At 38.8% G+C, this 12,929-nt stretch overlaps 1 protein-coding gene across 7 annotated transcripts in view; it reads left to right on the top strand.

Annotated features, from left to right (window-relative positions):
- The window catches only part of LOC116307005 (uncharacterized), a 130,204-nt gene that overhangs the window by 53,446 nt on the left and 63,829 nt on the right, over window positions 1-12,929 (top strand). For all 7 annotated transcript variants that reach the window (XM_089025481.1, XM_089025480.1, XM_089025477.1 and 4 more), the window contains exons 66-85: window positions 530-870; window positions 1,178-1,457; window positions 1,633-1,979; window positions 2,967-3,222; window positions 3,378-3,718; window positions 3,953-4,199; window positions 4,591-4,931; window positions 5,185-5,434; window positions 6,269-6,609; window positions 7,063-7,327; window positions 7,716-7,922; window positions 8,203-8,403; window positions 8,733-8,939; window positions 9,193-9,396; window positions 9,561-9,767; window positions 10,239-10,439; window positions 10,619-10,825; window positions 11,157-11,363; window positions 11,505-11,663; window positions 12,405-12,751. In XM_089025481.1, coding sequence (XP_088881607.1) covers window positions 530-870; window positions 1,178-1,457; window positions 1,633-1,979; window positions 2,967-3,222; window positions 3,378-3,718; window positions 3,953-4,199; window positions 4,591-4,931; window positions 5,185-5,434; window positions 6,269-6,609; window positions 7,063-7,327; window positions 7,716-7,922; window positions 8,203-8,403; window positions 8,733-8,939; window positions 9,193-9,396; window positions 9,561-9,767; window positions 10,239-10,439; window positions 10,619-10,825; window positions 11,157-11,363; window positions 11,505-11,663; window positions 12,405-12,751 — 5,156 coding nt within the window. The remainder of the gene's footprint in view (window positions 1-529; window positions 871-1,177; window positions 1,458-1,632; window positions 1,980-2,966; window positions 3,223-3,377; window positions 3,719-3,952; window positions 4,200-4,590; window positions 4,932-5,184; window positions 5,435-6,268; window positions 6,610-7,062; window positions 7,328-7,715; window positions 7,923-8,202; window positions 8,404-8,732; window positions 8,940-9,192; window positions 9,397-9,560; window positions 9,768-10,238; window positions 10,440-10,618; window positions 10,826-11,156; window positions 11,364-11,504; window positions 11,664-12,404; window positions 12,752-12,929) is intronic.

The raw sequence follows: 12,929 nt of genomic DNA, 5'->3' as shown, positions 1-12,929 counted from the left end.
AGCGGGAGAAAATTCACAATCAGTAGGAAGAGAGGGGATTATTTAGGGGGATGACATGTTTTTAGACAACTGAAGGTGGAATGAAGTAAATATCAAAAGGTTTTAAAAGGGTTTTCTTTCACAAGCAACCAATAATGAGGGGGGAACATATTAAAAGAAAAATAGTGCTTCTTGGGGGGTAAGTTCTCCCACCCCATTCCCCTGGTCATGTTTTTTTAGACAACTGAAGGTAGGATGAAGGAAATATTGAAAGGTTTTAAATGGAGTTTCTCTCACTAGCAACCAATAATATGGGGAGAGGGGGCATAAAGAACTATAGTGCTTCTTGGGGGGATAAGTTCCCCCTGACCTCCACCCCATCCCCCTGGTCGATAGACAATTAGTAACAAATGTAACTTAGTTAGTAGAGGATTCTAATTTCTAGCTTTATGATTCTTCCAAATTTGAATAGACTTTTCTATACAATTTTTAGTGCTTTCAAGATTTCGTGATGCCTCATGGGTCACATTTTATTTTTTTCTTTTTCCAGCCCCACACCGTGCCGCCGATGTTGCTTTCCTCGTGGAATCCAGTGCCGTCAGTGGCAATCTGCCAGTGTTCCAGTCTCTCCTCAACTTCACCAAATCAATAGTGGACCGCCTAGCCCCCAGTCCTCGTGGCGTTCATGTTGGCTACATTGTTTATGGCGCTCAGCCTAACCTCGTTTTTGACTTCAATGCGAAAGGCTCTCCAATCTCATCGAATAATATCAAATCGCTAATAGATTCAGCTGTGGCTGTCGCTGGAAGTCCGCGAATGGACCTCGCTTTGAAAATGGCAAACGAGAAGTTGTTCACACCAAGTGCTGGTGCAAGGAGTGGAGCTCCTAAGGTAGGTCTCATTTTATGAGTTAGAATGAAATCCAAAAAAGTAACGGTTATTACCAACCACTATCACCAAAAGCAGCATAACCATCATAAAAATATAAAAAATAAATAAATAACTCACAACGACAAAAGTAAAAACAACAGCAACAACAGCAACACCACCACCACAAAAACAACCTTGACGTATCCATCAATTTCGAGCCTTTTTTCTTTCTACAAAGTGGCATGTGGTGCGTCATTTAGTTAGACGTGGGAAAATCTTGATGATACTAATATAAAACATTTCCCCCTTGTTATTCTTTAATGCATAGTTCATCTTCCTGCTTACGGCGGCCACGACGTCACCATCTGAAGGAGAACCATCATTCAAGGCTGCAGCTCAGCCTCTTAAAAACAAAGGCATTAATATTTTAGCTATTGGAATGACATCGAAAACCAAGCTCGAAGATCTAAAAGCCATTGCAAGCCACCCAGCTAACGTTTATCGATCTCCATTTGGTGATATCACCAGAGTTGGGAATTTTTTTCCGTCAGTTGTTCAAAACATGGCTAATGTTGTACAGGGAGCTGTTCGGGATCCTCGTATGAGAGGTAAGTGTCGTTACTCAACCTGAAAAAAATCAACCGAACAACTAATGCTCGACAGTCTCAACTACCTTCCTGGCAAAAGCAAATGGCAGATATTACAGGACTGTAAATAAGAAACTCGCGATAGACCTATGCTTCTCACAAACCATTGCTAAATTAACCTCTTCTCTATCTGTAGAACAACCCTCTGGTGTAGATATTGGCTTCCTTATTGGTGCTTCATCAGCTACCACACCCCAACGATGGAAACAGCTCTTATCATTCGTTAATTCTATAGTCGATGGCTTCGACGTCACGCCACAGGGAGCCCATATTGGTGTAATATCGTCTGGTGAAACATCCAAAGTTCGCATCCGTTTTGACTTCCACACTGGAATACCATCATCCTACAAGAAAAAACTTAATCAGGCCATTTCAAATATTCCTTACGTCCCAACATCATCTACAAGATTGGATAAAGGGCTGAAGCTTGCTGCTGAATACTTGTTCAGAGATATAAATGGAATGAGGAAGTCTGTGCCCAAGGTGATGTATAGCTTATAAGTGTCACTCCAATCGTGTAAAAAACGGCTCCCGGGACCAAAACGAAAAGCATTGATAAAAAGATTCTTTTGGCTTTTTTCGTGACAGGATTTGCAAACTTCTTTTTATTTCAGGTGGAGATTAAATCATTATATCCATTTTGAAATCAATGATGATTTCTGCAATCTCATTGGCTATCAGCAGTACGATTTAATCACAAATAGCACCATTAAGTAAATCGCACTCTTTTTAAGAGCAAATGAAATTTCAAAAAAATAGCATCATCACTCGTTTGATTTTCAGACGAAATTGGGCTCCACTCACTTCAGTTACCATTGTTAATAATTTTTTTTGCTTTAGTTTAGCGTTTGTTCTGAACAGTTGGATACAGAAATACGCCATACTTAATAGCTCTATAGAATTTGACTACACCAGTTACTCGGTTTAAATAGTTGCAACACTTAAATAGCATGCAAAATATTTTGTGCAGTATTTTGTGCACAATTAAACACGTAAAAGCGTTTTAAAACTAATTTTACCGAATTCACAAGAAGAAGAAAAAGTGCATATTGTTTATGTGTACACCTACTTGCAAGAAGGTTATCATACAAGAATAAAACATTAGTAATTTAGTGAGAAAGGAATTCATTAAAAGACAAAAGAAAAAGTTCAGCCTCACTGATCTTCTTTTGTTTTTTAATACAATTCCTATCCCCCACTAAATCACTAAATGTTCTATTTTCGTATGACAACGTTCTTGCAAGTAGGTGTATATTGTTTATTTGAAAGACAAGCTTTTTATGACGGTTAATAGGTTGGAATATTTTCTTTCCTGTTTTGACCTTGTTTGTTAAGTACCCTTCTGAATTGTGATGGGGAATCTATATTTATGTACCTTTTGATTGAACTGTTGCTTTGAGGCGTTGTGTCACATGACTCAAGTGCCATGGCATTTAAAGTTTGACAACATTATTTTTATTGTCTTTACAGTACTTGTTGGTAATAACTGACGGTGACCAAACGGGCAAGAATCTGCCATCATATATTCCACTGAATCGCGCTGGACAGTCTGTCAAGGATAGAGGTGTTTATGTCTTGGCTATTTCAGCACGACCCGCAAGTAACACCAACATGAATGATCTGAGGGCTTTGGCTTCAAGTGACCAGGATGTGTTTGCTCTAGCTCTTAGCAGTTTACCAGCAATATCACCTTTGATCATCAATAACGTGAAAAACAACATGAGAGGTGAGAGAACGTTTTGAGGACGGGGTGGGAAAACGCTCTGTAGTGTGGATCGTTCGTTATTCAAATCCCCCCATCACCGAGCCAAGAAAGAAAATCTCAATGACCTCATATTCCTCAATCATTTATTAATAAATGTCCTCTTGTATTCGTTTTAGGTCAAATTTATCCAGTTGATATAGGAATTCTCATTGGTTCGTCACGATCAACTACTAAAGCCAGCTGGAAAAATACCATCAACTTTGTTTCAAATCTTGTCGGTGATTTTAACATTTCACCACAGGGAGCCCACGTTGGCCTTATAACATTCCAAGAAACTCCAAGAGTAGCTTTCTCTTTCAATACTTTACAAGGCATGCGTCAGAATGGATACGAAGTACAGCGTTTAATCAGTGGTTTACCATTCAGACAAGGATACACTAGGATCGATCGGGCACTACAGCTGGCTAACTCGTATCTCTTCACTAAAAAGGGGGGATCAAGGCAAGGAGCAGCTAAGGTAAACTGAATACCAGTTTGTCCTGCAAATCCTTTTACACCTGGCACCTTTTTATCATATCGTGCGATCCTGAAAACTTTATTTTCTGAATCATTCATTGGCTTTTGATTTATGGCTTATCCCGTCCATAAAAATTGATTATTAGAGCGGCTTTGCGGAAGCGAGAACGTATTAAATTAAAACGTGCGACTGAGATTTGAAGCCTGTTTCTTTTTTTTTTTTTTTTAATTATAGATACTTCTTGTGATTGTCGACAATGCTCAAACGAGAGATCGTGGTCCCTATACCGCCCTGACGACCGCCTCACAGCCTTTAAAAGACAATGGCGTGAATGTTTTTGCTCTTGGAATCGGACGTCAGGTCCAGGATCAAAACCTCAGGGACATAGCCACTAAACCCGACAACGTCTTTAAGGCTGCTCCCAACCAATTAACTGATACCAAGAGAGCAATAGAAAGGAAATGGAGAACCTACCTGCGGGGTATATTCTTATACTTTTCATGAATTTATTAATTTTGAAGTTCCAGTTAATAGAGGCTTTGTACCACCACGTGACGGCAGCCATTAAATGGCAGGAACAATACAATCGTTTTACATAAGAAAGAATTCAATTCCCGAGCGCAAGGGGATTTTATTGTTCTTCCATCTAAGCACAGGCAGCTCAAGCTGTATTATAGGCGCCGGCAAGTGATGGTGCAAAGCCTCTATTTGTCAATTCTTTGTTAACTTGTCTCCACCAATAGTAAGGTGCATTACTAACAATTTATTTTGCTCCCAAGCTAGACCAGTCTCATCAGTATCGGTTTTTGTATTGTGCACTTTCGACGTATTGTCACCAAACTGATTTGTATTTCTTCGTTATTGTTTTCCAGCACGATGGCTTCCAGCTGATATTGCATTTGTCGTTGATGGGTCTGACAACATCCAACCCGAGAGATGGCAGCAAATAATCAATCTCATCAAACGAACCGTCAATGCATTCCATGTGTCACCACCTTCGACGCATTTTGCCATGGTCACGTTTGGAGGCACTCCTAAAGTCAATTTCCACTTCAACACACTACGAGGCGATCAGCTCAATCCTCAAGGAATCAAGAGACTTGTTGATAATGCACAGTTGGTTGGAGGACAGGCAAAGATTGACCGTGGGCTGCAGTTGGCTTATAAAGACGTCTTTACCACAGACAATGGTATGAGGAAATATGCAGTCAAGGTAAGACATTTCAAGCCTTTATATATTGGTTCCCCAGAATTTAGTCATATTTTAAAGGGGTGGTCTTGTTATCAGTCTTCTTTTGAGTCCTGGTACAAGTGAAAGCAAAAGGAATTGGAATGAGAATGTGAATACATTTCTAGATCAAGCCTAGTGTGGAATGAGTGCATTACGGAGCCACCAGAGCGGCTATTAGCAGAGTTTGGTTGCTGAAATATGTTGTTTTTAAAGCTCTGAAATATCTTGTTTACAGTACCTTCTGCTCATAACGGCAAGCCCACAAGCCCGATATCCGGCATCTGTATCTTTGCCTACGTTATCACAAGGTCTAAAGGACAAGGGCGTTCAGTCCTACGTGCTAGCACTGGGACCTAATGTTGATCCTCGTGAACTGAATGACATTGCATCGACCCCTGAGAATGTATACAGAGTGCCCTATAGTGATTTGCCACAGTTTGGAAATCGCTTGTATGCGGCCTGGAGAAACTACCCACGACTTAGAAGTATGGTTGTCTTACTAATGATATTTTTAAATCATTAAATAATGATAGAAAATAACAATTGAAATCGAATTCAGCGTATTGCTTTTTATCTCTTCTCCGATTGGCTGAGAACAATCATAATTACCATGTTAAACGTATTATTAGGATAGAGAGTGCGCCATATATCCGTTAAACAATTACTATCTTTTTATAGTTATAAACTATTTAGTTCTGAAATAACTAAGAATTCCAGTAGGTATAAACCAAATAAAGACGCGTAGAGGTATTTGCTTTTGTTCCCAATATTCTGCTTCAGTAATATCTACTTTTTCGTACAAAATCAGGCATCCCAGACCTCCTATATTTCCTATAATTTGTATAGGATCCTATAAAGAGCCTGTATTTAAAGAAAACCTCCTATATTTCCTATAAATAGGACGACTGCTGAGTGATACATTTATATTTTACACTGTTTAGCATATTTGGCGAAGGAAATAAAATGGCCCTTTTTTTTTTTTCTTGGTTCTGTTTTTTTTTTTATGGTCGATCCCTGGTTACGGCACCGAAAAGCTATCTTAGCTCCTATAAAGTGCATATATTTTTGAGAAAAAATCCTATATTTTCCTATATTTAGAACTTGCACAGCCTATATTTCCTATCAAATTTGTCTAAAAAGTGGCTGGGATGCCTGCAAAATAAACTAGCAGCAAAAAAGCTGCAATTAGACAATACATCTTCGGTTTTGTTTCACGGATATATGGCGTGTACCTCTAAAGGTTGATAGCAGCACGCAAGGTGCAGTATAACTTACATAATAATTGAAATCTAGTCTGATAAGTGTTTATTCGCTTGCAGATCGTCGTCCAGTAGCTGATATAGGATTTGTGTTCGGCACTTCAAAGAAAACCACATCCAAAACATGGATTCGTTTCCTCAACTATGCTAAACGAGTAGCAGATGCCTTTAACATTGGACCAGATGGCGTTCATATCGGAGCATTGACTTTCAATTCACAGCCTCGTCTTGGCTTTAGGTTCGACACTCTGAGAGGTTCACGCTATAACGCTGCAAATGTGAAGGGTTTGATATCACGACTGCCATTTACCACAGGAACAACGAATATTGGACTTGCTTTACGTGCTGCTAACAAGAATCTGTTTAATGTGAAAGCAGGCATGAGACGGGGAGTGCCACGGGTTAGTTTTACCACCATTTCTTCTTGATTGATTTACTCATATTTTCAAATTAAGTTTCGAATAAAACTGTAAAATAAGTATATTTGAAAAAAGTACCATCCCAAATGGTGAGAAATTGTTATCAAAGTTTAAATTATTTGCTGTTGTTGACTTTGTGAATTAAAAATAATAAAAAAACGCAGAAAAGAAAAAAAAAAAAAAAAAAAAAAAAGAAGGAAAAGAAAAGAATAACACATATCAAAATAAAATTGAAAACAAATACAAGAGACAAAGAAAAGAAGATATATCAACAAATAAATTGAAATAAAAGTAAGATAGTTTGGGGACTGAGGAAACTAAAAAAGGTGGGATCTCGCCCCTAATTTTTGGAATGATCGCCGTCTTCAACAAATACTATTTTCTATGACTAATATTTAAAAAATCGCTCACTATACATTTCATGTTTTGGGTTAGTTAATGATACTTCTTGTCGATGGCCGTGACAACCCGAATCGTCCAGGATACATAACGCTCTCTAAAGAAGTGCAACCTTTGCGAGAAAAAGATGTCAAGATTTTGGCTGTTGGTAGTATTCCAAATGCAGATAAAAAGCAATTAGCCCAAGTGGCTTCTTCTCCACAGTACATGTTTATGGTGCTACCTGCAAGCCTAGATGCAGAAACTCCTCGTATAATAAACAAGAAATTTGACTACCTGAGAGAAACTCGCCAACCAAAAGGTATTATTGTACAACATCATTTGAGAATATGAAAGATCTTGTTTGCGTTTTGGAGCAAACATGCTGTGACGTGATATGGAAGTTACGTTATAACTACCACTTCCCTTCCCTATTTTCTGTCCGAGTTCTGTCTACATCTCTTTATATTTATATTCATATTCATAGCAATATTTATGGCGTATGTATTTATTTACTACTAGTGTTAGTCCTATATATATGTCTATATATTTTTCTTCTTCTTTTCTCTGTCCCTAGTCATAATATAAAAAATAAAATAAAAAAAATAAAAAAAAATGAAATAAAACTATTTCTCATTGAATTTAATTCTGCAGCTGTAGAATAGCATGTTTTTCAACTACGAATAATATCTGTTTGTATTGCTTTCCAGCTGATCGCTGGACCAAATGTCAACGCGAGTATCGTGCATCATTAAAGAACTACGTCTATGGTCGATATGTACAACGATGTAAGCCCGATGGTAGCTATGAGCCAGTCCAGTGCCATAGTTCCATCTGCTATTGTGTTAATCAAGATGGCATTGAAATCGCAGGAACAAGGCGATCAGAACGTTCACCACCAAACTGCCAAGATGCTGGTAATAATTCTTTTTCCTGTAGATTTGTAAACGAGATCGAATCAAATTGTACTCGAGATCGTGCGATTCCCTATCCAAATTGTACTCTGTAGAGTCCCAATTAAGTTGCTTAATGTTGTTGGGTGTATAATGAAACAGATCATCCAATCTTCTCGTACGATTCGGAATTTATAGATACTCGTGATGTTTTGAAAACTTTCAAAACATCACTCGTACTTATGGATTCCGAAATTTCTTGAGATCGTGTGATTTCCTATACAAAGTTAAAATATGTTTTCAGCCCGCCGCCCAACGCCTTGTCAGAAACTGTACAACCAGGCTAAAAACATCAATTTAGGAGGATTTATTCCACGATGCTGGGAAGACGGTAGCTTTAAGCTTGTACAGTGCAGCCCATCAGGTTTCTGCTGGTGTGTCGATGAAGATGGAAAAGAGAAGTCTGGTACTAGAAGCAGAGGCTGGCCAAAATGTGCCGTTAAAGGTACGAAATAATGCTTTATTTTTCCCATTTCAACAGTACTAAATCCGATGTTGCTCTAGTTTGGTATTTTGATCGCACAACTAGTTGCGCACCAAATTTCTAAATAAAATTATCAAAAGCAAGCGCGGTTATCTCTTTTCGTTTCGTTTCGTATAAAATATTTAAAATAATTCGATTCAGAAAACGAATGAATGGAAAATAAAAATGGACTTAGTAGTTGCGTGATTGATTTAGTTTTACGTGCTAGGAATTCATATAAGCATTGGAATACAAGACTACTATATATATAGATTTTTATCTGCGTCATGATGCCCCATTATTCCCAACAGGTCGACCAGTAAGACCATGTGAGCAGCAGTTCGAAGCATCCCTGGTCTATGAATCCTTTGGTTCATTCGTACCACGCTGTAAACCCAATGGACAATACGAACCCATGCAGTGTTATGCAGGAGAGTGCTTCTGTGTAGACCAACTGGGCAGTGAGATCGAGGGCTCTGCTACGTTACTACCACTTACGCCATCTTGTCAGGAACCTGGTCTGTATCATTTTGTTACGAATTTGTTTTAAATTTTTGGCGTTTTATTTAAAATATGTACTTACTAGCGTGCAAACACTTAATCCTTGAAATAGGTACTAAAACTAAATAGTTTGAACCTATTGTTTAGTTAGTACTGTTTCGCAAATGAAGTGTTAACGTCCTTTATTTTCAATTACGTCGTATTTTAATATATGAGTCATTAATACTGTTGGCGATTAAATTTATAATCATAACATTTTTTTACTTGAAGGTCGTAAACTGTCTCTCTGCCAGAAGGAATACGAAATGGCTCTTCAGAAGCACGTGCTTGGTCGATGGATTCCAATGTGCCGGTCTGATGGTAGTTACGAGTCTTTCCAGTGTGATCGTGGATGGTTCTGTTGGTGTGTCGATGAGGAAGGACGAGAATTGCCAGGAACAAGGAAACAAGGATGGCCTGATTGTGGTGTCATAGGTAAGACACTAAATTCACTATCTCAGAAAAGTTCTATGGGAGCTTCCTTTGAAATAAATGTATTGTTCTAGATCACATCGCGGAAGCATCAGATGGGCGCTCTGTTTGTCAGATATGTAAATATCTATCTTTTATAAGCTAAAACTTGTTACAATATGTTTTAGGCTGGAAACCTAGCGAATGTCAACGTCATCATCAACTGTCTCTGTCGAATCTGGTCCCTGGCCGCTTTGTACCAAGATGTCTGCCATCAGGATATTACGATGATATTCAGTGTTTTGGCTCTGTGTGTCTGTGTGTAGACAAATATGGAGTCGAAATTCCTGGAACACTAAGACCACGCTTCAAGGAACCAAATTGTCGACCATTTGGTAAGGCATTCGATCATTCTATTTGACTATATGAGATGTGTAATATTGAGGATTGTGGTCTGCCCTCGACACGCATTTCCTCAGTTCCTATGCCTTGTATGACGAGCAATAAAGCCACATATATTACCCACCTTCCCCTATTTTTGCAGGTCCTCTCTGTATAAACATTATTATTATTATTATTATTATTATTATTATTATTATTATTATTTTCGCCTTCTCATTCTCTCTCTCAAACCCTCATAACAGATGACCTCGGCAAGAAGCTTTGATCTCTTTTTCATGAAAGAATGCACTGATTTAGTAAAAAAAATTGCTAAAAAATGTTTTGAATGTTTGCATTAGATGTGAATTGGAATAGAAGAGCCCCGTGGGCACTAAACTATTTCACGCCGGACATGTTCATTGATACTTCATTGCCTTATCCAGTTTTTAGCATTTTATTTCATATTCATTTTGTCATCTTTAAAGGTTGGGCATTAACTCCATGTCAGCGTCACAGCCATGCTGCCTCACATGAATACCCCACTGGAGGATTTGTACCCACTTGCGCTGAAGATGGATCGTATGACCCTATCCAGTGCTTCGGACCCGTGTGCATGTGCGTCGACCAATACGGAATAGAAATTGCCAACACTCGAACAAGTGTATCTCAGATACCAGACTGTACAGGTAAAAAATAACTACGCAGGCTTAAAGGGAGTAGTGTTTTGTGATTGCAATCAACCTGTGCAATTGTCGACCATACGACTTCGACGTCCAGGCTGTGGTTTTATATTTTGTTTCAGTATATTCTTTAGTGAAATAAACATCAATGAAAATATAACTTTTTATTTTCTTTGATCGATTAGGTACCCGTCCTCCCAAGACGTCTTGCCAGAAGCAGTATGCTGCCGCCCTGAAGGACACGTCCTCAAGTCGGGTCGTTGCAAGATGTCGCCCTGACGGACATTTTGAGCACGTGCAGTGTGATGGACTTATGTGCCATTGTGTGTCGGAAAACGGCGAAGAAATCTCGGGAACACGAACCCCAAGACCACTAAGGCCCAACTGCTTTGGTATGCTTTAAACCGTTTCATCTATAATGAAATTATATATTTAATAGTGTCTTGTGATAGTTAGACATAAATCAAGAAACACGACATAGAAAAGTTGACTTTTTTCTTTTTAATTTGTTTCACGGCGGCCATGTTGGAGGAACTTAAGAAAAGAATTGTCAATGAATTCTTTTGTTATATCCTCCAACATGGCCGCCGTGTCTTTTGTTATTTTATTCTCTTGGGAATGGTTGAAAACCATCAATTCCTCACTCTTTGGACCTCTTCTAATATGGGTAACATTTTGGTGTGACTAAGCAATAAGGAATATTAAGGTTGTGTTTGCTTCTAGGATCTCGCCCAACACCCTGCCAACAAGCCTATATCCAAGCTTTGAAGACCTATGAAAAAGGACGTTACATTCCACGATGCAAACGTACTGGAGAGTACGAAGAAATCCAATTCTACGCCTCGTATGCATATTGCGTCGACTCCAAGGGAAACGAAATACAAGGAACAAGAGTGTCGCGGCCTTTCAGGCCAAAATGTGAAATTCCAGGTAATACTTCATAGAGTTCAGACCCGCGATAACCACTAACGTCAATTTGCAGATGTCTAATTGACATGCGCGTGTTTGATTGTACTTGATATTTTAAATTATGTTCAGATATTTTTTCATTGGTTTTGTTTGTACATTCAGCTAATCAAATTCATCCAGGCAAATGTCCACTACCATGGAAGGGACTGGATGGTACTTGTGATAGACGAGGAGACATGTGTCAACGTGATATTGACTGCCCAGATACAAAAAAATGCTGCTTCAACGGATGTCAAAAGGATTGTGTACCTGGCGATCCTGGTATGTAATATAACGTGCATCTATTTAAGGAAATTTTGTTATGTGGACCGGGTATAGTAGCACTAAAACATCGACCTTCTCATCTTTTGATGCTTTCCCAATTCAGACCTATAAACCTCTGGCAAAATGGAAATAATGAAATAACTATTTTGTGACCAACCGTAAGACAACAAGGGAACTCATGAGCTCAGTTAAAATATATAACTAAACAAATATTTGTTAAATTACCAGCAACGTATTTATACCCCTTGGTTTTAATTAAGATATTGCTTATTATCATATGATCCGTATCTGCCCGGGCGTGCGCTCTTAGAAAAACCTTCGGGAAAATGGCGTGAGCAGGGCCGTACGGCTTTGAGCGAGCAGGGCCGTACGAATCCGTACGACCCTGCTCGAATCCGCGCTCTTTTTTTTTTTTTTTTTTTTCAAATTATTTTTCTTTACATGAGATATGATAAAATGCTTATTGGCTGAGTTAGGTCGGGCCGTACGGGAAAATATTTGGCTCGGTCATTTGCACGGACCTCGCTGCAACCAAACCTCGAGCCAAATATTTTCCTGTACTGCCCTCCCACTCAGTCAATAAGTACATATTAATTTTCATTTGAATTTGAAAGAAAAAGTTCAATAAAAGTTGATGTATTGAGTATTTTTGCATCGTCTTATTCCCATAATGCTTTGTTAGTTGTCTAAAATTGTCTCTTTTGTAATTCCGCCACAACTGCTCTTTTCTATATGTAGGTGGCCCGTGTGAAAAACCCGTCGACATTGTCCTCATCTTGGACTCTTCCGGTAGCATTGGACGGAGAAACTGGAAACGAGTCATCAAGTTCACCAAAAAATTGGTCGATTTGTTCAAGATTTCACCACAGGGACCCCACATAGCAGCTATCTCTTACAGCACCAAAGCAGAAGTTAACTTCAAATTCATTTCTTCAAGCGGTTCGTATCGTGACAGCGACGAAGCAAAGAGGCTGCTGGGACTTATAAGGTGGCAGAGGGGATATACATTTACTGACAAAGCATTGCGTTTAGCTCAGACCGATGTGCTGGTTGAGAAAGCGGGAATGAGAACGTCGGTGACCAAGGTACTGCTTTGAATCGCCATCTCTTTTCTTTTGTTTATGCGCTTGATATAGTTTTCGAATTTTTGAGTACTTTAGGTGTTATGCACTATCATATCGTCAAACAATCAATTACAACATCTGGTTCCCTATGCGGTATTAGAAAACTCATTAATAATTCATGAAGAAAACACAATAGAAA

Source organism: Actinia tenebrosa, unplaced genomic scaffold, assembly GCF_029948245.1.
Source record: "Actinia tenebrosa isolate PJP-AT-01 unplaced genomic scaffold, QUT_ActTen_1.0 utg344__unscaffolded, whole genome shotgun sequence".
Lineage (NCBI taxonomy): Eukaryota > Metazoa > Cnidaria > Anthozoa > Actiniaria > Actiniidae > Actinia > Actinia tenebrosa.
This window is presented reverse-complemented; position numbering and strand designations above follow the sequence as displayed.